Raw genomic sequence first — 23400 nt, 5'->3', positions numbered from 1 at the left:
ACACAACCACACGCGAGTACCGCTGCAGCTAACTGCAATCACTACGGGGGACTGAGCCGCTTCAACAAGCAACTAGTGCCAGTCAACCAAGAAGAAGCGAAGAAACAGGAGAGAAGAATTTCGTCAGTTAAAGTAGAAGACGGAGACGCAAAATCGGAGAGCGACATCAATGGCCAGCGCAGATGCTCAACATCACAAGAAAAGGGCACCCCCCACCCACACACACACAGAGAAGAACACGCATGTAGTTCCTCGGAGGACGAGAGGTCGCACGAACCGTTTGGTAGTACGTCGATGCAAGAAAATGAGCTACTGCCCTCCTCCCTCTTCTCCCTCCTCCGGCAGCGTCTGTCCTCCTTCTCTGGGCTGTGGTGCATGCGTACATGCGTGTATAGATGCGTTTCGGTTTCAGGCATCAGCGCCGACGTTGGGACTGCACGTGGGCCACCCGGTTCTTTTCGTCCGTTATCGGCTTACCAGTCTAACGCCGGCTGTCGCTGGCTTCAAGTTCCTTGAGTCTGGCTCCGGTGCGAAGCACAGCGCCTACGCACTCGCCCTGACCTTAGGGTACTGCCTGCTTCGACTTGAAAAGGGTCTATGACTTGATGTAGTAGTTAGGTTATCCCCCATAGCGATACACAGAGACAGACAGACACACACACACACACACCTGCGCCATGCAAGGGCGAGAAGCTCACATCTCCTACGATGGCGCGTTTCCATCCACCGCTTGCATAGTGGATTTCGATGCGGCAAACCATCATCTGCTTCCCCCCTCCCCCCACCGACCCTATCGGTCTCCCCACTCCGCACCTTACTGGCGCGTGATATGATTGTTGGCACTGCGCCGTCTACCCTGAAGAGGAAGAGGACGACGAGTTGGCGCTGCTGCTCACATTATCGCCATCGTCATCCTCCGACGATGAGAGGACACCGATCTTCATTTGCGCTGCCTTAGCCGCGCGGAGAACCATTGTTGGCACAGGAGCGGCAGCGTTGTAAACGCTCGGCTCGTTCAAAGCGTCTGGGCACGTGGGGTCGAATGCTGCGCTTCCAATGAGAGCAGCGTCAGCGCCACCTGCGCGCCGAGAAGCGTTGGCACGGCCTGACGCGTCGCCACTGGCGGGGGCCTCGGTTCGACGGCGCTGCCTCACGTGCCGCTCTGCTTCTTGCTGCCGCATCTCTTCGCGTCGCTTGCGACGCTCGCGCTCCTGGAGCTCTGGGTCGTCGATGATGCGGTCGTTCTTGAAGAGGTGCACCGTGATTTTGGTGTCACCACAGACGAATTTCTTCAAAGCCAGGGCCCGCGCCTCCACGTTGCGGTTGGGGACATCAATGCGTGCCACGTGACCGACGACAGTGGTCGGGCCAACGCGCATGTTGAGCGACTCGCTGAGGCTCTTGGCCAGGAGCAGGCGCACGTTCCCATGCTTGCGGGTGTCCGGTACCGGGTACACCAGTACGGATGGCGGACGCTCCTCGATTGCCTTGGCAGGGATGGCCGGCGGAGGCCGATGCAGAGGCGTCGTCGGGATTCCCATCATCATCGCCGCCATCGTCGCAGATGGGGGTGACGCACTGCCAAGAATGCTACCGAGACTGCTGCCGGCTGGGAAGGGGTCGGTGGCTGCCGCAGCGGGAAGCGCTGGTCCCAGCAAGGCCATTAGCTCCTCGGCTGTTGGAGGAGCTTGTTGGAAACTGATGCCGAGGGACGACTGTGGTGGCGCCGTATCCGAGGTGTCACCACCGTTGATGACAGCGAGCAAGTCTGCTGCCGTAGGTGGCGGTGGTAGCACGCCACACGGCGCCGCAGACTCTTGTTGTACGCTCGTCGGATCGGAGTTCGACTGCGCCGAAAACTGCAGTTGCCCGAGGTCGCTGGCACAGTTGGGGGATCCGCCCATGGCGGCCATCTGCATTGCCCGAAGTTTGTCGGCGAGAGTCTCACCTGCGTTGGTGGACACGAAGGGTGTATTGCTGCTCGCTGAGGACAGCACCGCGGGGACGGTCATCTGCACTGGCGCTGCCGGGGAAGCGATCATTATGGGAGGTACCACATCAGCCGACTTGACCGCCGTAGGTGCTGCGTTGGCTTGCGCTCGCTTCGCCTCCTCGATCTTCTCCGCCAGCGTTGGACCAGCGCTCTTCTTGAGGTTGATCGCGGCAGACTCGAGCTGCAATCCATCGTTGTCACCGTCACCGTAGCCGTCCACGTCACCCTCTCCGACAAGAACGTCATGCACTGCGTAGCCTCCGCCAAATGGGCTGGAGTTCCACTGCCCATTCGCATCGCCACTGCCGCCGCTTCCCCACATGTCGGCTGCACCTGTGCCGTATGCGGTGCCTTCGCCGTTGTCTTGCCCGCTTAGGATTCCCTCGGCGTTCTGCTGGGTCGCCGCGTTCGGGTCCGGCAATCCCAGCTCCTCGCGCAGCTCCGTCTCGAGGCACTCAAGGAAGGTAATGAGTTCTTCCAAATTGTCACCGAGCACCTCCATGTTCGGCGCCGCTTGCCGCAGCAAGTACAGGTAGTACTCGTGGAACTCGTCTTCAGGGTTCAGGAAGGCGAACATGTCCGGGTTGTCGCGCAGCAGCTGTGCCTCGGCCTCGCGTGTGCCCTTGGTGGCTACACTCTTGACGCACAGACGGAAGATGTGGTCGATGTCAGCCGGCGGCACCTTGCCCGAGTACGAGGCCTGCACCCCATCAGCGCCCTCCGCGGCGATGTCGTCGTCGTCCCCCGCAGCGTTGCCAGCGTCACCATTGTCGATCTCGTTGTTCCCCTTCGCCGCCGCCGCCGCTGCCGCAGCGCTCTTGGCAAACGCCTGCCGCTCTGCATTGGATGGGACGACGACGGCGGCCGGGGCGCCGGGTCGAATCTGCCACTCATAGTAGGCGAAGAGACGCTGCCGCAGCGCCGCAACCTTGGCCGCCGCCGCCATTGCCCGCTGCGGTTGTTCGTCATGGCCGACCGCCGTTGCGTCGTCTTTTTGCTGCTGCTGATGGGCCGCAACCACCCGCTCTTCACGTAGCCAATCACGGCCCTGCTGATGACGACGCTCCCACCATCCCCACGCTTGCGCCACCTCAGTTGCCAGCGCGGACGACGCCTCCGTCGGTGACCCGGCATCCTTCGGCGTGGAAACTCCACGGGTCAGCGCAGCGAGATGCACGCCGACGTGGGTGCGCAGCAGCTGCAGCCACTTTGCTGTCGTCGCCCGCAACGTGAAGGAGAGGCACTGATCCATGGAGCAGATAACGTGGTTGCAGTGCACTGTGTCATACGACTGCACCGAAATGCACGTCAGGGGCAGCTGCGAAACCGGCGGCAACGCTCGAGCGCGTCGAGTCTCGCGCCACCGGCTCGTCAGCACCGACGCCCATCCACGGCAACGCGTCGGTGCTTTGCGGGGGCGCTCGTAGATGTTGCCGCAGAAGACCACGGCTGCTGCTTCGTGCAAGGGGTCGACCTGCTCCACAACGGTGGCGGCAACGGTGGATGAGGTGCCGATCCCAGCTGCCTCACGCGTCGCCGCGTCGGCGATCGACTTGGCGAGAAAGAGAAACGGCCTGCCAGCTGCATTGGCACACTGCGCCGCATCGGCGAGAACACAGTTGGTGCTGAAAGTGGCCACTCGGCGACCGGTACCAGCAGCCTGAGGCCCGCTACCCGATGACTCAGCGACACCAGCGGCACCGCCGATGCTAGAGGTGGAAACGCCATCGTACACAAGGCCGACCCCGTGCTCGCCCGTCGGCACCACGCAGCTCGGGTACAGTGCGGCCGTCACGCACGCGTGGAGGGAGCGATTCGTCGCCACCTCCACAGGCAGGGCCGCCATCGCATTAGCGAGCGCGCTCGACACCTGCGCCGCGCTGTCGGACGTGCTCTGCTGTATGGATTCCACGCACACCCGCAGGGTCCTCTCTGCCTCTGACTCTACAGCGCCGGCGCGACTGCTCTCACCCTCGTCTCCAGGGTGCAACAACAGTCCATAGGTTCGCATCAGTATGCAGAGCTGCACCTGGGTGTCGAAGACTGCCTGCAGGACCTCGCCTGCGACGCCGCACTCCTCCAAGAAGTCGCGCTCCACGTCTGGCTTACCCTTGGCGGAGCACCACATCTGGTACACATTGAAGGCGCTGACGACATCGCTCAGCGAGTCACGCGAAAAGAACAGCCGCGCCTCTGTCAAGAGCGCCGCCTGCTCCTCGACAGCTTCGCGTGCCGCATCCGACACGTCCGCCGCACGCACGGCACCAGCGCCCTGCAAGGACAGCAGATCGCTGCAGCACCACAGCGCACCCACCGCCGTGACGGCCGCCAGAGAGGGGCGCAGCAGGCTGCCAGCGATAAGGAGTCGTCCCACTTGCAGAGGTACAGGCAGGCACAGGCAAAGCACAGCAATTGGCTGCAGCACAAGCTGACCCATCACGGGAGAGCCGGCGGTGTGGTCGACGGCAAGGTGCCCTGCGGCGCGCAGGTACAACTCCACTGAGGTCATGATGCGCCTCACCGCGTCGTACCGCGTTGCCGTCGCAGAGGGCACGCCAATGAGCTGCGATGCAAGAAGAGCGGAAACTTTGCTGGCTATCGAGGGCCCACTACCAACACCGCTCATGTTACCACCTCCAGTAGCGGAGAGTGAGAAGAGCGCTCGCTGCGACACAGCCGCCTCCTCACGCGCCTGCAACACCTCATACACGTGCACGTAGCGACTAAAGGGGAGACGGAAAATAATATGCTGCGTGGGGTCAGCACTGAGACGGCGGTGGTGCGCTCCATGCAGGACTGACTTGGGGATCAACTGAATCACCACTGGCGAGGCGGCAGTGCTACCGTCGCCTCCAGCAGCCGAGGACACCACTGCTGTCATCTTGGCCAACTTCCGTCGATGGCGCAGCTGTGTGATGGTGCTGTACTCGATCACCACGGTGTCTGCCATGGTGGTCGTGTCCACTGCCGTGTAGCCGTTGCGTGCACAGTCCACGACCAGACCAACATCCAAGCCGGATGGCAGCACTGACTGGCTGAGTTCACCCGTCGCGACAATAACCCAGCGCTGGTGCGCGTCCCTCACGGCAGTGCGCTGCGCGACGGTCATAAACGCCGACAAGGGCGAGTCGTCAGCGAGGGTGGTGCACACCCGTGACGCCGCTGCATCGCCCTCTGCTAATGTTTGCTGCACCTCCCGCAGAGCATTGGCGATGACGCGGACGTAGTGGTTGTTGGGCGCCACAATGAGGATCGCTGAGAGCGGCGACAGGCCCTGCGCAGCGGTCGCACCAGCCGTGTGGCGGTCCGCCTTGTCAAACTCATCCACGCATTGCTGAATCAGCGGCAGCCAGTAGCGTCGGAAGGCAGCTGGATGGGCAAAGTCCGCGTCACCGGCGGCCATGATGCGCGCCACCGCATCCACATTTTCAGCATACGACATCAGCGCCGCCTCCATTGTAGCGCTATCGCTGATCAGGCAGCTTCCCTCCTTCTCGCTCTTGAGCAGCCACTGCACCGCCTCCTCCAAGTACAAGGTGGTGGTGGCCGTCACAAGCGACGGAGCCGCCTGCAACATGAAGGTGGTCGCCGTGCACCGCGACGGCGCGAGGAAGGACAGCAGAGTCGTCGCACACGCCTCATCAGGGCAATTCAAGACGACGTGCAGCTTGCGCCTCCGTGCCGCATCGAGGCCCTGCGCCGTGTCTGCATCGGGGTCGGCCGCCGCCCCATTCGATGCCGAGCCGGCCGCCGCACCGCGCTGGTGCTCCCACTGCTGCTGCACCGCTAACAGATCGCGCAGTAGTGAGAGACACAGCTCCGTTGACTCGTTGCGCAGATGAGCGTCGTCGAAGACGACACATCCCACGCCCTCGAGGCATGGGTCACACAGCAGCTGCCGCAGCATCACCTCAGCGGTGGTGACTACGACGCTGGTGCTCTCAGTGGTTTCGTTATGGTTCGGCACGGCTGCAGCGACCGTGCGGGAGTTCTGCACGTCCTCGCCGCGCTCCTCACGCAGACGCAGCGTCGTGAGCCGCGCCGCCGCCGCATTGGCACTCACAACAATGAGCCGCCGTCGCTTGAACACTTCCGTCTCGGAGAGCACGATAGGCACCTGCAGCGTGCGACCGCTTCCAGCCGGGCCAACGAGAGCGACGAGGGCGTGGTTCAACACGGCGTCAAGAAGGCCCATGCGCTTCTGGTGCACGGCAAAGCGCTGGCGGTGCGGCAGCCACTGTCGCCTCATCTTCAGCAGCTGAGTCATTGGCAGCGTCTTCACGGTGGCAAACACGAATGGCCGTAGCGGCGCCAGGTGCCGCATCGACAGCGCGCGCGTCGGGGCCGACGCTTCATCGCTGGCCATGAGCGCTGCGTACGCCGTCGAGGCGTGCTGGAAGTGTAGCGGACCCTTGGCGCCCACACCGAGAGCGGGTGAGGGCGAAGAGGCTACACTCATCGCCTCCTGCCACCGCTTCTCCCATCGATCGACGTCGATGGCGCTGATGGGCACATCGAGGAGATAGTTGGGCCGCCGTGTATCCACACAGCCAGCTGCCGTGGCGTCAGGCTGTTGCAGCCGTTCGACTGCCGCACGTAGCGCGGATACGGGGGCGATGGGGCACGCGTGCCTTGTAGTGGGGAAGGTGTTGAGGCTACAAGACATGACGAACGCGTGCGTGGGTGGGTGGGTGCAGCTTGTGCAGCACGACTGACGAAGCGCCAACCCAAAATTAAGCCTCGCTGCTGGAACTCCCCAAAAGTATAAAACAGGCTTAAACCAATCAGCTTTACACGGCAAGTCGTCCAGTCGAGCGGACACACTGCCGCGCAGATAGACGGAGAGGGAGAGGGATACACGGTAGGAGATGGAGGCCAGGCGTACGCACGTGTGTGGGCAATGAAGAGGGGGTGAGGGGTGGGAAAGAGACCTAAAAAGGGCAGTAAGGGGTGGTGTTGGTGGCAATGGTGGCGTCTTTCTTTCTTCTTTTCCTATTACGTGTGTGAAGTCGTGGTGCTCACGTATGTTTGTGTGTGTGTACGTGTACGGCTGAGGCCAGGTAGAGCTCCCCTGGACACACCAGTTGCTTTCTCTCGCTTCAGTGGTGGCGGGAGAGAAAACGCCCGCGACGGGTGGTAGCCGTGGCAGAGACGGAGAGGTGGTGGTGGTGGAAAGGAGAAGGGGATGAGAGAGAGAGAGACATACGCGGAGCTCGAGACGTGCCGCAGAGTACGCAATACAGGGGAGAGGCACCCAGTGTCGTGCGCCTCCTCTTTTTTTTTTGCCTGCCCTGTTCTGTTCATCTTGCCGCCATGCGTTTCGCGCAGAGACATACCGCACGAGCCTGAAAAGATGAGCGACCCTTCTTCTCTCTAGTTGCCTCTTGACAGGGGGCGGGGGGGGGGTGAGGAGGCAACGCAGCATACCTCACTCATACGGAAGGGCCCACCTGAGGGAAGCCAATAAGCTGCCTCGAGCCCCTTCCTCCAGCAGCAAAGGAGCTCCGTTGTAGAGAGAGAGGGAGAGGGAGAGGAAGCCCTTCGTAAGGGAAGAAGAAAAGGCGGTAGTGGTTTGCGCGTGAGCGGAAGGGGAATGCAGTGTAGGGCGCAGAGTTTTGGTAGGCACCAGACACAGGCGCTCCCATACACCATCTGCAAAGTAGCACGCGGGCTTGCCAACCGCAACCCAAGAGGAACCACCACGAAAAACACCGCTCGAGTAACAACGCGGCCGAGCCAACACACTCCCGCCCCCATCAGAAGAACCCCGCGACACGAATTGGTGTCACGAAGAGAGAGAGGGAGAGACACACACGCACACACACAACTATCGAAAGGCATCCACAGCAACATCTGCAAAGTCGTACACATCCACGCACCCACAGAGATCGTAACGTGAGACGCCCTTCAGCACACGCGCGCCAATGTTTCCTCCTGTTGTCAGGCTATAGACACACCGACGCGATCGCACCCCCTGTATCGCCTCCTTTTTTTTATTTTTCTCTCTCTCTCTCTCTTGCGTGGCCTACACGTCGTCCTTGATGCCGCGCAGGCGACGGAGCTCCTCGTCAGTCACCGGGAATTGGTTCGACTCCAGCGCCTGCTCAATGCGCCTCTGTATGCGGTAGTGACGGTAGCAGAAGTAGAAGATAGAAATGGTGAGGATGAAGCCGAGGACGGAAATGACGATGGTCCCCGGGGAAGCCGACAGGGCCGAGCCAAGGACGAAGGAGGCATCGCGGAACGTGTCGAGTGGTACCATGGTGCTGTTTGTAAGCCATAGAAAGGACGACTCCGTAATTTCGAGCGCCGGTGACGTCCTCGAGTTCCAGGTGCCAATGAAGAGCGGGGCGCCGCTCCAGGGCTGGATGTTGATCGAGTAGGCCGCGTAGAGGCGGTTACCAGTGGAGTCGATGGTGCAGTTGCCTGTGAAGTTGTCAATGGACGTGCTGCGGATGTATGGCAGCAAACTGCGAGCAACGTTCAGTGACGCATTCGCAGCGACGGCGCGAGAGACGGCGTCGATCAGCACGTAGCCGGCGTCCACGGCGAAGCCCGCGTAGGGGCTGATGGAGCTGGTGTCACAGGACTCCACCGACGAGAGGAAGCCGCCGTCGCGCATAACTTTGCGCATCTCCTGCCGCGTCGTCGCGTAGCCGCTACTCGTGTAGAGAGCGTTCAGTTCTGCCAGGCGGGTCTGCGTCACGTTAGGGTAGATGCAGATGGAGCTCGGTAGTTTCTGACGCAGCGCATCGCCGGTCGCCGAGGCCGCAGCGGCGTGGCAGAGCGCACTGTCCATGAAGAAGATGTACTGGCGCATGTAGGTGAGGTGGTCGCTGAGTCTGAAGAAGGTCTCTGCCTGTGCTGCTGTGAATGGATTCACGACAATGATGATGCGGCTCACCAGTTTGGCGTATATTTTCGTCATGCAGTCCGCCACGGTGGCGTTCTCGCTGTCAGAGAGGTAGTAGGTCGCCTCCACGTAGAGGTTCTGCTGCTGCATCGCCGTCCTCATGGACTGTGCGCGCGAGATGCCAAACTGGTCATTCGAAGTAATGATGATCACCCGTTCCCACCCGTAGTGCGCGCAAATGTGTGTCACCGCGCCATCCGCAAAGGTGCTCTTCGGCAAACTCCGCGAGAAGTACGGATACATGTGTGGGTGGTCGGTGAAGTCGTCGCTCGAAACGGCGTAATCCAGCTGTGGGACCTGAAACTTGTTTACCACCGGGGTGAACGCCATGGTCACTGTGTCAGAGCCCGGCCCGGTGAGCACCGTGCACGTGCGTGCAATCGGGATCAACGATGCCAGTCCAGTGATGCCGCTCGCGTCCGTGCTGATGGCAACAGGGTAGAAGGTGAAGACGTCGTCGCCGTCGTTGCCCGAGACGTTCTGGTTGTGCATTGTGAGCACAAATAACATTGACATTACCAGCTGCGTGAGGACGCAGCTGGAGGGCGACGTCATGCATATCTTTGCGGTGCGCAGCGGCGACGTCTTGACGAGTGCCCGCGTCACTTCTGGGATTACATTGACCTGATGTGCGTCAGAGGAGTAGTCCTTCAGACTCCACGTCACGAGTGGGTTACGCACCGTGTGGATAGCCGTGATGAGGGAGAACACGGTCTCCACGCGCTGGTAGTAGATAGAGTCGAAGGCGACTTTGCCTGTGTAGCCGTTGAAGCGGGCGGCGCGCAGCGCGGTCATGTTGTTGATCGCCCCCTTCGTGGCGTCCACCATGAGAAGGCCATCGAGCAGGTGACTCAGAACGAAAGCGCTGTACTCATCCACAGCGGAGCCGTGCGTTGTGGGAAAGAAGCCTTGGCTGACTAACTCTGCCGGAGGCGTGTAGGCGGAGACGAAAATGGCACCCCACGGCTTCGCGGTTGTGTTGATATCACCCGTCAGGCTCGGCAGCACGTTTAGGCTCTCACGCGAGGCGATGAGGAAGACGGTGCTGGCGGTGCGGTTATTGCGCTCCACAGCGGCGTGCAGGCGACGCATCTCTGCCTCTGAGAGGAAACAGCCCACGCCTCGCGCGCGGTACTTCGTGATGGCGGTAACGACAGCATCGTCGTCTGTCGTCGAGGCAGCGCCGCTCATGAATGTTTGCGCCACAATTGTCGCTGTCGTGGACGCCGTCTGTACCTGTGACGTAACGGCCCTGCTCACACCCTCGCCATAGCCGTCGCTGCTGAAGACGAGGCTCATGGAGTGCCAGTTCAGCTGATTCGACACGACCTCGAGCAGTCCACGGACGTTGAGCATGTCGCGCGGTACCATGCACATGGTGCGCAGGTTCATGTCTGGATCGCACAGGCGCACGTTCGATGAGTGGGTAGAGACAATGAGGATGTCGGACGTCTTGTCGTTCTGCCGCAGCACATCCACCACGGACGCCGAGACGTCTGCTGTTTCAGCCAGGAACAGGATGCGCGGAAAGGTGAGCGGGTCGCCAAGCAGGGCAGTTATCTGCGTCAGGGCGGTGAGGAGGCTGCCGCCGGTATCGAGGATGATCGGGGCGGGGCGGAGGAGGGTAGTCAGGTACTGGTGCGTCGCGGACGAGTTTGTTAGGAAGGCCGTTACTGCCTCCGAAAGCGAAGCTTCCGTCATGGCGGTGCGGCTCAGGTCAATCAGGATCACCCACACCAGCCCTTCCGAGTCGCCGCCTGTCGCATTGCTGGGACTTGCATCAGACGCGGCGAGTGGCACCACGCTCTCCGTCGTAGACTTGCTCGCCACAACGCCGCGCACACTGGAGGTTAGCAGACAGAACAACATGACGTACACGGCAGCGGCGAGCAGCGCGACCGCTGAGCAGCGAGGCCGCGGTGAACACAGCGTGCGCATGTCTCGATCTCTCTGTTAGTATGACCATACCCTTTTCGATTGGCAGCAACTTCTACTGGATTCCCAGGCAGACGGTGATTAGCAGTGGTGTGCGTGTTTTCCCCCTTTTCTTTGCAACACGCTGGGGAGGGGGATAAGACCCGAGAGTGCGGTGCACAGCTGTTGAGCTCGCGCGTGCTTGCTGGTCACGAGAGACACGTCTTTGAAGGCGAGATGGAACAAAGAGAAAAAGGGGAACGAAAAAGCGAGACACCGTGAGAGGAGTGGGGCGGACCAGCAGACAAGCGAGAGAGCAAACGCAGCACAGCCTACCGACCCAGCGAAAGCACAGACATGATCCAAAGAAGAACGAAACGAGATGCCCCAACAGACAGTCAACGGCGACCCGCAAGGCAAAAGATAGAAAGAGAGAGGGGGGGAGGGGGGCGAGATGGAGAAAGAGAGTGGTGAGACAGGGAAGGAGTGCAGCCCGCACCAACAACCTCGCTCCTCACTGGGGCGTAGAGAAACAAAAAAAAACACGACGGGAGAGAGAGAGAAAGAGCAATCGGAAACGACAGCGTGAGGCGCAAGAGGCACAAGCGTCCAGTGAAAGGGACGAGAGACGAAGGAAAAAACGACCCACACCACACGCTCACAGGAAGGAAGAGGGGGAGAGAGGAGTGTACGTCTCACGGTGTTGGCGCCTGCGTGCGCACGTCAGCGAAAAGCAGCAAAAAGTGCCAAAGAAAAAGAGGAGAGAGAGCGAGCGCGCGCGTGAGAAAGAGGGGCCGGTGGACCACCAGTAACGGCAGGCCCACACACGTACCCAGTGCGCTGAGTCAGCTATGGTAAGTGTGGGTACAGTGCTCCTCCCCCTCCAAATTGTGAGCGTAGCGGGGTGATGGAAATAGTCGGGTCAAGATTCAGATGTTTCCCCCCCCTCCCCGTTGTATCGCTCCGAGTACCGAGTCGTCACACTTGCCACACAGCGAAGTTCGTGGGGGGTGGGTGGAGTGATACAGCACGGAACAGCAATTAATTAATTTTCGTCTCCTTACCCGTTACACCCTTGATAGTGACAGCGAGAGGGAAAGAGCGGCGGCAAATTGGTTGGTTGTCACCCCAACCATTCCGTTTTATATATTTTTTTTTTCGAAAGTTTGTGCGTTGGTGCCGAGGGGGTGGAGCGCTTAGCGCGTCGTTGGTGTGTGTCAGTGGGAGACAGAGGAGCAGGACAGGCAGAGAAGAGAAGTGAGAACAGAGGGAAAAGTAGAGGGGGGGGGAGGGGGGTCATCAGCAGTGACAGGGTTGACGTGAGAGCAGCGAATGAGGTAGCCAGCATTTCCCCAAATAGTCGACATGCCAATGCTGCCAGTAGGCATCCTTTGTTCCATTGCTCGAAGCGTTTGGAGGTTCCTCGCAGCCAACGGTACACCCTTCCCCCGTCTCCCCAGGGCAACTTAGCTCTTTCACTGAACAATACACATGAGAGAGCGAGGGGGATTGAGTCTGTAGAGGCGGGGTGGGGTGGTGGGAGTATCTTTGCAAGTTGCACTGGACTTCATGGCGACAACGGCGCACGGTGTGACTCTACCACTTGACACTCACTACCTTCTCCTTACCCACCTCAAACCATCTCAACTAGAGGAACAGGCAGGGAGGAGGAGGGAGAAGAAAAAGAGAGATGGCTAAGAGATGCAGGCCAAGTCGTCACATACCGGCAGCAACGCCTTGCAGACTTGAAGCCTTCCTGTGAGTGTATATATCATTTTCCTTCGACAAGTGCACGCACATGTGCGTGTGCGCGCGCGTACGCTCCACCGTTGTCCTTTCGCTCGCCTTTCTTTCCCTTTCTCGTCGGTTTCACGTTCTTCATGGTTGTTGAGATCCCCAGAAGGCACCCGGTAAAATGTACCCACGGGCGGGGCGATGCAGCTGCGGTACTGGCGTCGAGTGGGCCGCCGAAGAGGCCGCAAACGCAAGCATAACATTATGGGGAAACAAAAAGAACATGGAGAGGAGGGGGTTGGTGGAGACCAGCAACAACGACAGCAGTCCCTGGATAGACATGCACCGACACAGCGAGAAGAGCCAAAACTAACATCAGGCAGCTGAAGAAGCGTCGCCTTGGTTTGTATCATTGCATCCAGCCACTCACACACACACACACCGACGCGCTCACACTATCGGCTGCGTGGAGGGCAAGAGAGAGGGAGAGAGAGAAATCTGAAGCGTAGAGGGAGAGAAACAGAAAAAGAGAGAAATGGGCAGGGATCGAGTAAGTGGAAAACCACCACCACCCCTCCTCTCTCTCGGAATGTGTAGCGCGAAGAACCCAAAAGGATGAAGACGCTCACGCGCACACAGGCATAAACGAACCTAGTCAAAGAAAGGTAAGCAAGCATGGAAGACAATCTAGCTGGGCAACGGTCGCAAAGGTGGCGGTGAAGTTGCGGTGAGGCAGATAACGGTGGGGTGGTGGTGGTGGCATCGGAAGGAGGAAGAGCGGACGCCAAACGTAAGATGGCCTGAGTGAGGCGAATATCACAGCGCACGCACGCGAGAGAGAGAGAGAGGAGTAACACGCTGATGGAGACGGAAGCAACGATGGCAACTGCACGAGCCTGAAAGTATCGCTTTCCCCTGTTTATGCGTCTCTCCTGCCCTCGTTCTGCTCTGCTCCACTTGCTCTCTTCCCATTCAGTCAAGCTTTCTCGCTACGCGCGGTCCCCACGGAGGCGCATCGCGAGCTGCAGGTCCCTTGGGTAGAGCGTCACACGCTTGGCATGTATGGTGCACAGATTCGCGTCGCCGAGCAGGCTCACAATGTAGCATTCCGTCGCTTCCTGGATCGCCTCCAGAGCGGAGCTGCGCATGCGCATTGTGTCCTTGATGGTAGACATGACTTCCTTCACAAGGCGACGGAACGGGGCACGCGAGATCAGCATTTCCGTCGAGTGCTGGTACTTCCGCACTTCACGCAGGGCAACAGTGCCTGGGCGCCAGCGATGCTGACGTTTGGTGCCGGCAGCACCTGCGTGCTGTTCCTTGACCTGCCTCTTGGCCATCTTGCGGCTCATCCTGTTGGCCTTGCGGCTCGCCACACTCTTGCTCGGGCGCTTCGCCGCAACAGCAGACTTGGTGACTCCAGCCATAGTGGAGAAACTGTGAGTGAGTGTGGAAGTGGAGGGTGGGTGGGGGAGAGGGTGCTGCGTATGAGCACGTGTGCGCTTGGGTTTGTATATGAAAAATAAGCAGCAGACCGAGGCACAAGGGAAGAGAGAAAGACAAGAGGGAGTAGGCAGTGCGGCTGCAGGATCGACGACAACCAGCCCAACCAAAGGCAAGAGAAAGGCGGCCAGTGACGACGCGAGGGGAAAGCAGCGGAGACAGGGGAGGCAAAATCGCACAGAAAAGGGGGAGAGCCGATGTGAATATGTGCTTGCGTTCGTGTGGGAAGAGACGGAGGACGTGGGTCCGACTTGATCTGACACACACATACATATATAGATCGATGTAGATGTATGACGTAGTTTACAGACCCACCAACTCTCATGTGCGTGGTTTTCTTTTCCCCTTCGCAGCACAAGGTGAAGGAGGAGGAGGAAGCGAGGCATTCTGCAGTCCAAGTCGAGCGGAGGGTAAGGCAGGGCAGATGAGTGCTCCCGGCAGCTGGGGGGTGCACGTCGATTGAAGGCACTGCCACCCCCACCGATACCCTCCGTCTTTAGCACTTTTTAATTTCGAGCGCCGAGGATGCAATCGTGGTGTAGTGCTTCGTCTTCTGCTCTCCAGTACCGCTATTAGTGCCACATATAACATTTAAAGCAAAATGGGAATCGTGTAGGCACCCATCAACGCGTAGGGACGCATGGAATGAGATCCGGGAAGCTTTATAGGAGCCGCACCCAAATTCTTCGAAAAGGTGCGTTGAGAACGCACTCCTATCACAGGAGACCGGGAGAACAACACGGCCTGCAAGAGGTACGTACTATCCCTGCGAGTGTGTGATGTGGTGGTATAGTTTCGTCTGGTAGCGCACGTCTCTCACCGAGGGAGAGAGGTATGCTTGGCAGCCCGCGCATCTCCCGCAGCGCCAAGCCGCCGCACGAAGCGAAAACAGCACAATCGAATGGAAAAAAAAGCGGATGGCGGGGCGTGGGGTGAGGGAAGAGGGAGGGAAAAGTCATGCACGTATTTCCACGCATCAGAGCCGTCGTCCGTCAAAGCACCCACACACCCACACACAGTGAGCAGTGTAACGGGCGAGCGAGTGCACGAGTGTTCTTCGCGAGAGGGTAAGAGGAACGTTGGACTCACATCTCCATCAGTGAGAAGTATTGCTCCAGTTTACTGCGGACTCCAACGGTCCACTCCACCCCTAACCGATTGAGCACCGCTGTGAGCTCGGCCACCACGTCCTTCGGTTCTGTAGGGGCTACAATGTTCGTCACCTCCAGCTCGTATGTCTCGCACTGGCGGTCACCCCACGAGCGGCACTGGCTGAACGGGATGCGCGGCGCCTGTGCGTCGGCTGGTAACCTGTAGAGCGTCCTGTCCAAGTGAATGAGCAACGGCGGAACGGGTTGCGGCTTGCCTGCCACACCGCAGCCCTGCTGCTGCTGGAGGAGGCAAGGGGTGGTGTGGATAGACTGGCTCTGCTGTGCGAGGGCCAACGAGGCCCCGCTAGCCCAGCTTCGCTGCAGAGTTGACTGCTGCACTTGAGCAGCCCACCACGGCACCGTCAGGCGTTCTGTCGTGAAGGTGGCGGCGCGGCACAGCTCTCGCACCCCGAACTCCTTCCATACCGTCTTCACCACCGCAAAGTGTTCGGCGTACTCGTGCAAAAACTGCGTGGGATTCTCGATGAGGGCACGTGCCACCCCCTCAGAGACACTAACCTTGCTAGACAGCGAGTTCTGCTGACCACCGCTGAACACCTGGTGGGCTTTAAGAACCAGAAGGTACTTGTTCGAGTGCAACTGCTTGCGAAGTCGCAGGAAGCTCTTCCCGCGCCGCAGCGTCTGCTCCGGGCTGTCGAAGAAGAAATCTTCGTTGGTTTCCTTCACGTAGCCGCTCGTGTTCGTGTGCCACCACGTGCGGTCGTCCCCGGCCTCCTCGTCTTCCGCGAGGCTCACCTCAGTGTTTGAGATGTAGCGCCGCTCCTGTGAGCTCTGCGCATTGGCGGCGTATGCCGGCAGAATGAGCTGCTGCAGGTTGCGCTGCACCTCCTCATACCCGTTAACGTTTGTCAATCGGAGCTTCACGTCGTTGGCGTCTTGTTCCGCCTCGCGGGTTGCCGCAAGGTACTGCGTGTACCGCGTAAATTTGCTCTCGCTACCCACGTGGAACGCAACCCCAAGCTGGCGGAGGAAATTGCCTACCTCCGTCGCCACGTCGTCCACGGCAACGCCGCACTTTGGCACCTCAAGTTCGTAAATTGTCAGCCCTGGCAGCAGGTAACTTGCATCGAGCCGCACTCGCAGTCCCTCTCTGAACTCCCTTTCACTCTCCGTGAGGTCGAGCGCCTTGAGGGAGGCCTGCTGCAAGGCAACCAGTGGTGCATACGCAAACACTTTGCGCAGCGTCATAAATCCCGCAACGGCCTCCAACCGCGGCACCACTGCAGCACCGCCAGCGCCATCACCATCTTCCATCTTTCCGCTTTTCTTGTCGCAGGTCTGCTGCGACGTCGAAAGCTGCTGATGCATGTACGTCGCGTGTGTCCCCATCGCCGCAAAGCGGATCTGCGCGAAGTGCGTGTTAGAACTCTCAGGGTCAGAAGCCGGCGCGCCAGTGCCATTGGATAGCGCATAGTCGCGGGCAACAGCATTCAGCTGGGACAGGATTCGCACAATCGCAGACTCGCCGGCCCCGTCGTCACTGCACGGATGCTGCTGCGCGTATGCCGACAAGACGGCAAAGGCATCGCTGGCGCCGCCGTCCGCCACTTTTGTGGAAGTGACAACGCCGGCAGTGAAGAGCCACTCGGGGACAAGGCGCACGAGGGCCTCCACCACCGCCGACGGCACGTGGGCGTCCTCCACCACAAAGCACATTTGATGGCCCTGCTCCACCGTGTTTTTCTGCTTCAGGATAAGCTTGCCGAGAGCGCCAGGGGTGAAGGTAGGGAGCGGAAGGCCGTGCGCAGATACGCCGTCGCCCCCAGGGTTAGCTGTCGCTGTCGTCGCATGCACACAGGCAGAAACGTTACTAGCAGCCGCCGCGTCGATAGGAGACGGGGCCTTCCCGCGGCATGCACGCAGCAACGCCTCGTACTCCGCCTCTGGGTCATAGTTGCTGTTACTGCCTGCACTCGCGCTCGGCGCTGGCGTCACGGAGTAGGCGTAGACAGGCGCCGGGTCGCACGGCACGCGCAGTCGCAGCACACTACTCCGCTCCTGGAGCGCGGAACACGGGAAGTCAAAAAACAAGTCATAGTAGTACTCATCCCCGAGGTGATGGTTGGCGAGGGTATGGAGGGTGCGCTGATAGCTCTCCGCGTCCTCCAGCGAGAGCTTCACCTCGATCTGCATAGCTGGTGCTCCCTCTCTTTAACGAGACTCGTTGCTCAGCGGCGGGAGGGGGAGGGGGGGGGGGCGCAACGCAACAACGAAAAGACGACGTGCGCCAGGTACGAGGAGAGAGAGGAGGGAGGGGGGGGAAGGCGGCACGACAAGAGCCCGCCTTGTGTTGTGGAGGAGTGCGACGATAAAGAAGCGAAGCAACAAGAGCAACCCAAATTGGTGTTGCCTCGAGCTGTGTGAGCTGCAAAGGGTGCAAGTCTAGGCTCTATGCGATGAGGGAATCCCCGAGAAGGCAAAAGGGGAGGAACACACGCGGAACGTGCGCTGGCTATATCGAATGGAGTGTGGTGGTGGTGGTGGTCTTGATATTCTGCTTCCTTCTTGAAGCAGCGCCCTGTTGTGCGTACGAAGTAGAGAGAGAGAGCAAGTCAAAGACCACAATGCAGAGGCCGAGAATGCGAAGGCGATTCACACACACACACACACATGCATGTGTGCAGGCAGGAGGGAGTGAAGCAGAAAGGATCCCAGTGAAAAGAGGAGGTGAAGAGAGATGAGGTTCACGGCATTACCCACACAGAGATGTAGCGCACCTGTGGTTCAGTTTACGTTTTGGTGGCCTCTTAACTGTCCACCGTCTGTACTTACTAGGGCGAGTATGTGGACTCACATCTGCCACTTCCCTTCCCCGCCTCATCTTGACAGCACGCAACAGTCCAACCCTCTCTTCGTTCACCAGGAAGGGCACTTCTTTTTCGTTTCAATATCGCCAACAACCACTCAGAGAAGGGAGGGGTCAACTAAACTCAAGCAACAAGGGTGCTGCGCGCCAACTCGAAGGCGCTGGGGGGAAGAGAGGGAGGGCTGACATAATGAACAACAACGACAGACACCGGTGCATGCTCGCCGTACTCTTTGCACCTCACGTAAACAGACACAGGCGCAGTGCGAGGTGGGTGAGGGATACGCACGACTTGACTATTCTCCATTACGCTGGCATTCCCTCTCAGCCTTGGCACTTACTCTTTCTCTTGCGCGCGATCGGAGCCTCTTCCTTCTCACTCGCCGCGTCACCCAGGGTAATCCCACCTCCTGGCACCCACCTAACCACCCACCTATACGTACACACTCGTCGCCAAAGGCCATCTCCCCCCCTCTATACCGTCGCTACGCTGACAGGAAGGCGCAAGGAAAAGACGGTGAAGGACGAAGTATACGCAGGCGCTGAGGGTGGGGGTAGGAGGAGACAGCGGCCCACAGACACCATGGGCAGCCACGCTAATTGTGAACGTCGCCTTCCACGGCAGGCATCTACTCCTTTCCTTGGCTTGTGTCCCCGGGCACCTCAACCATGAGCAGTGTGTCATCGTCGTAGTCAATCTTCACCATTGCGGCGATACCCACGAGGAGAGCCACAGCCACCACGATGAATGAAATGACCCCGATAAGGTACTCTTCGTCCTTGGAGGAAAGACCCACCGTCGGGTCCGGTGCGGCGTAAGTCGTGGCGGCAGCGCCCACTACCTTCGCTACGGTGATGACGACGACGCTAGCGGCGAGAGTTGCCGGCAGCGGGAGTCCCATTATGTTTTTTCCTTTGTTTTCTGGCGATGTTTGTTGCGTGGCTCTAATAGCTGGCAGCTGTTGCTTGTGGGCAACGAGCTCTTGATAGACAATTTGGCGATAAATCAAGCGACAACGGGAGACGACCCTGCTTGCTGGGGTAACGTAGATGGGAAACAGACTCGAGTGAACGTGAGCAACTGTATGTGCTTTTCGCGTCAGTGCGCTGTGTTCCGTGCGACTAAGCTTGTATGTGCGTGTGTGTGTGTGTGTGTGTGTATGGTGGTTTGGAGTTCAGTTGTGTGTCAGAGCAGTGCAAACTGCAAGGAACAAGAGAGAGGCATCGGAGAGAGAAGATATACGAACTGAACACAAATAAAAGCGAGCGTATTGCATAGATGAGGGAGAGGAAGAGGAAAACAGAGTTAGCACCGAAGAAGAATGGCAGGAAAAGGAGATGCGACAGTAATGAAGATCACACAGTGGAAATCAGCGGAATACAACAGCGCTGGGTAAGAGGACGCGGCATCAGGGAGAGCTAACGTAGCATATCGGGTACCTACTCCCCCTCTCTGGCTGAACACATCACAACTGTTCGAGACCTCGAGCGAGAGAGAGAAAAAAAATGCGTCCATTTCTCTCTGTGTGTGTGCGCGCTGTTTTTCCTCATTTTATGTGAAAAGTTGCACAGCCCCATTGAGGCGGGGAGGTTTGGCACATCACTCGGCACCACCATCCGGCTCGGCCCCCGTTTTCCCTGGAGCCTCTGCGCACCACTGCTTGTCCTCTTCTATGCTGAACAACACACGAAACCTAGCCGCGTAGAGGCAGACATGTAGAGGACCAGTCACACTCCTCGTGTTGGCTTCTCTTTCCTCTCTCCATCTAGACAAGTCCTCTGCGACCAACTTCCCCATACACCAATAAAAGACAGAGCCCACGAATAACTTCCGCCAGACATGCCTGTGCTCTGCCTCACTGTTGTGGTAGCGAACTTGGCTTTAGCCTGGGTGTTGTGGGGATGTGGAGGCGCTTTGGGATTGAGAAAAAAACTGTAAGGAGCTGCGAAAGACGCTCCATCATACACAGACATGCCGAAGCAGAGAGTCAACCCCCCCCCCCACACACACACAGAGCGGGCGGGCGGGGGGGGGGTGCACGAGAAAAGGAAGCGAGCCCAGGAAATCGAGGAGAGATTACGAGGGAGCAACAACACCACTGCACACACATTGCTGCGGAGGAGATGACGAAGAACAGAGCGAAGAAAGGAGAGCATAGACACACAAGTGGTGAGCCTCGAGGCATACATGCATGCCTCCACTGCAGTGCGAAGCACGACGCGAAGAAGAAAAAATAGACCGTGGGAGAACATGGGGGAGGGAAAGGGTGTACGTGCTCGAATAGCGTGATCCTGTCCACCAGTTATGTTGGCTCTTGCTCCCCCTCCCTCCTCGCTCGGCTTTCGCACGCACCCCACGTTCGAGAGGCAGACACAGAGAGCGAAACGGCGACGTAGGGAGAAGCGAGGTGATTTCTGAGAACTGGGGGATGAGTGATGGAGCTCCGCACGACCTTCAGGTGTGGCTGGCGAACGCACACGCACAAGACGCGATAGGGATACGAAAAAAGGGGGAGCGGAGCATAGCAGCAGCAGGTGAGGTTGTGTAGGCGTCGTTGTCGTAGTTTCACAGCTGCACAAAGATGTGTACGCCCGTGCGCCTCTCCCCTCTCTTCAACCAGCCTCACCAGTAGATTATACCTCACAGGCCCACCCACCGACTCTTTTTCTCGATCCCCCAGCCTCGTATAAGGGGACTGACGCTGCCAGCTTTTCGCGTACCCGTGCTGTGAAACCCCGTCGCCGACCACAAAGTTCAGCGAGTGGTTTCACCACTGCTGGGTCAGCCGCGCGCTTTATTCGATACCCCCCTCAAGCGGCACAGGGCTGCGGCAGTGCTTCACTTTCATTGGAGCCGAAATCACGCGGGAGCTCTGTGGAGCGAGGTAAGGAGACGACAGCTGTTCTGGCGGCGACAATTACATAGATGTGGTGCACACTGGTGGGCTCTCTCCTCCACTGTCGTCTCCGCCGGCATTTACCGGGTCCGACACACCGGACGCCGTGTGGGAGTGGAAGCGGGGGACATCCACGTGAAAATGGAGACCTCGATACTCGCTACTAAACTGCTGCTGCTGGCGCTGCCCTTCCGAACTAGCAGGTGGATAGCTGGGCTGGTTGGACACGGGTGCGAATCCGTAGTCGAGGCTGGTCATGTACGTGCTTATCGCTGCGTGGGTGTTGAGATGCACGTCGCGCATCTCGTCGCGCAGCAGGACACCTAGCTGATGCTGCGGTCCTTTGCCGCCCCCGTGCCACTCACGAGGGCCTGGGTGGCAGGGTTCTTCCTCCATGATGGGTGATCGGGGCGCCACAGCTGGCATCAGCATCCACTTCCCGCACCGCAGGCCGAGGTGCTCCGCGACGGACGGCGGGGTCGGAATTCCGGTAGGAGGAGGGGTGATTGGGGCCGCCGCCGTTGCAATGGAGGCGTTGTTGGCAGAGATGCGAGCCACGGCTGCGTCGAGCGTCTGCTGCGGAGACACCGCAGTAAAACCTTCGCCGCCGTCGTGCCGCTCTAAAGTTGGATTTGGCGCACTACCACGGCTGTTGTACGCAGCGGCAACATCCGCCGCCAGCAGCTGTGCGAGGCGCAAGGCGCTGTGAACGTCATCTCGGTAGTCATCCAAGAGCGCTTCCCGCTCCTCAGCGGCAAAGGCGACCTTGCGGCGGTAGTAGTCGAGCTCCTCTCGCAGCATCGTCTGCTCACGCTTCATGCGATCGCTCTCCTCGACGAGCTTCGCACGCACGCGACTCACTTTTAGGAACTCCTCGTAGAGATAGCGGTACCGCGCTTCCGCCTCCTCTATGGTTGGCTTCGACGGCCTCATGCCAGGCGAGCTGCCTTGATCTTCATGGAACGCTGCGTCAGCGCTATCCATGTCGCCCACCGAGGCTGGGGTGTCGTTCCTGTCGCTGGCACAGCTGCCCTTACGGGGGTCCAAGGTCATGGGACGCGAGCGGGTAGATTTCCCAGCGGAGCGCTGTTGTCGTGCCGGCAACTCAGGCTGCTGCTGGGCGAGTGATGGGGAGTTGATCAGAGGCGACAGAGGTGCCGAGGGGCACACTGCTGACGCGCTTCCGCTCACTTTGACCATCAGCGTCGCCAACCTGGGAACGGCGGCACTCAAAGGCGTCGCGGCCGCTCTTGCGGAGGTGTTCGGAGACGGTGCGGTCGTGGTGGAGTGTCCTGACGGGTCGGTCTCGTAAACATGACTCAAAGGAGCAGGCGTCGCAACTGGGCGGCTACACTCTGTCAGTTCAATCTGCATGATGGGTGCGTCGGCACTCGTGTTCAAAGGCCCCGGTGGCGCGGTCGCGCCGAGTGCCGTGCTGACACCAACTGAGACCCCTGTCGGTGAGGGAACCATGCACGACGACTTGCGTATCGCGTTGGATGCATTGATGACACTGCCGTTCAGGGAAGTGACGGTGCGATTCATAGACGCGAGACTGCTGTTGTTTGTCCACGACGCACCGGCCCCAATATTGCTGCCGAGGTTCATCTCGCCATAGCCTGGCGGTGGTCGGTACTTCGTGCATCCAGGACCCGCTACACCCGTTGGGGCACCAGGCATGCTGCTGCTTGTACGGCTGTGCTGCAAGAAGGACGGCGGCCCCGTCGTGCTAAAGAAGATCATACCCGCAGGGGAGTCAAGCGTTGTCGTGCCACCCATGGTCAGACTGCTGCTAGCGCCCGCTATCCAGTCTCCCTGATGGCCGCTCATGTGAAGCGGCGGCGGTCGCGGCAGTAGCTGCTGTTGTTGCTCGTATGAGAGTGACGCTGTGTGGCGGTGCATGCCAGTCCCTACGAAGCCGCTGTGGTGATGCGTGCTACCAGCGTAGAGGTTCAGTGGTGGCGGTGCAGGCGATGAGGCACTCCTATCCTCCATCGACTCACAGTACATGCCTGGTGGTATGTGTGTCCCGGGTGTTAGTGTTGGTGGTGGCTGCTGCTGCGATGTATGCACGCTCTGCCGGTTTCCGCTACCCATGGAGGCGTGATGGCTAGAAGTGCTGTGTAATAAGAAGTGAGGAGGCTCACTATGCCCGACTGTTGTGTTGGACTGCGAGAGAGCGTCAGAGACTAGCGGCGGCGCAATTGGCTGAGCCACAGCTAAGACCGCGTCGCCATCTCCATGTCCGATTCCTTTCGGGCCCCCCTTAGCGCGAGCCCGAGGATACATGGAGACGTGTGCGCGTGGGTGGCGGGTGGCAGATTTCAGTGAAACAAACAACACCCAGAGAACGGCTGATCGTTGTCGCGAGAGTCAGAAAGAGGCACTCGAGGCGCCCGATGCAGCGCATGCCGCTTTGCAGCCCGTGTGTGTGTGTGTGGGGGGGGGGGGGAGGGGTGAACGAACAA

At 59.5% G+C, this 23400-nt stretch overlaps 6 protein-coding genes across 6 annotated transcripts; all 6 read right to left on the bottom strand.

The window, feature by feature from the left end:
• Positions 1-851: 851 nt before the first annotated feature.
• On the bottom strand, positions 852-6659 carry LPMP_190620 (hypothetical protein; the record flags this gene model as incomplete). Its single annotated transcript, XM_010699755.1, has 1 exon — positions 852-6659. One exon carries the CDS (start codon positions 6657-6659, stop codon positions 852-854), a length of 5808 nt encoding a protein of 1935 aa, XP_010698057.1.
• A 1359-nt stretch (positions 6660-8018) lies between these two features.
• Positions 8019-10844, bottom strand: LPMP_190610 (extracellular receptor, putative; the record flags this gene model as incomplete). The annotated part of the gene is made up of 1 exon (XM_010699754.1): positions 8019-10844. One exon carries the CDS (start codon positions 10842-10844, stop codon positions 8019-8021), a length of 2826 nt encoding a protein of 941 aa, XP_010698056.1.
• Positions 10845-13543: 2699 nt separating this feature from the next.
• On the bottom strand, positions 13544-13981 carry LPMP_190600 (histone H3 variant, putative; the record flags this gene model as incomplete). The annotated part of the gene is made up of 1 exon (XM_010699753.1): positions 13544-13981. The coding sequence occupies one exon, from the start codon at positions 13979-13981 to the stop codon at positions 13544-13546; it is 438 nt and encodes a 145-aa protein (XP_010698055.1).
• A 1161-nt stretch (positions 13982-15142) lies between these two features.
• On the bottom strand, positions 15143-17362 carry LPMP_190590 (hypothetical protein; the record flags this gene model as incomplete). The annotated part of the gene is made up of 1 exon (XM_010699752.1): positions 15143-17362. One exon carries the CDS (start codon positions 17360-17362, stop codon positions 15143-15145), a length of 2220 nt encoding a protein of 739 aa, XP_010698054.1.
• Positions 17363-18664: 1302 nt separating this feature from the next.
• Positions 18665-18937, bottom strand: LPMP_190580 (dystroglycan-like protein, putative; the record flags this gene model as incomplete). The annotated part of the gene is made up of 1 exon (XM_010699751.1): positions 18665-18937. One exon carries the CDS (start codon positions 18935-18937, stop codon positions 18665-18667), a length of 273 nt encoding a protein of 90 aa, XP_010698053.1.
• Positions 18938-20953: 2016 nt separating this feature from the next.
• Positions 20954-23221, bottom strand: LPMP_190570 (hypothetical protein; the record flags this gene model as incomplete). Its single annotated transcript, XM_010699750.1, has 1 exon — positions 20954-23221. The coding sequence occupies one exon, from the start codon at positions 23219-23221 to the stop codon at positions 20954-20956; it is 2268 nt and encodes a 755-aa protein (XP_010698052.1).
• Positions 23222-23400: the final 179 nt, after the last annotated feature.

Source organism: Leishmania panamensis, assembly GCF_000755165.1.
Source record: "Leishmania panamensis strain MHOM/PA/94/PSC-1 chromosome 19 sequence".
Taxonomy (NCBI): domain Eukaryota; phylum Euglenozoa; class Kinetoplastea; order Trypanosomatida; family Trypanosomatidae; genus Leishmania; species Leishmania panamensis.
This window is presented reverse-complemented; position numbering and strand designations above follow the sequence as displayed.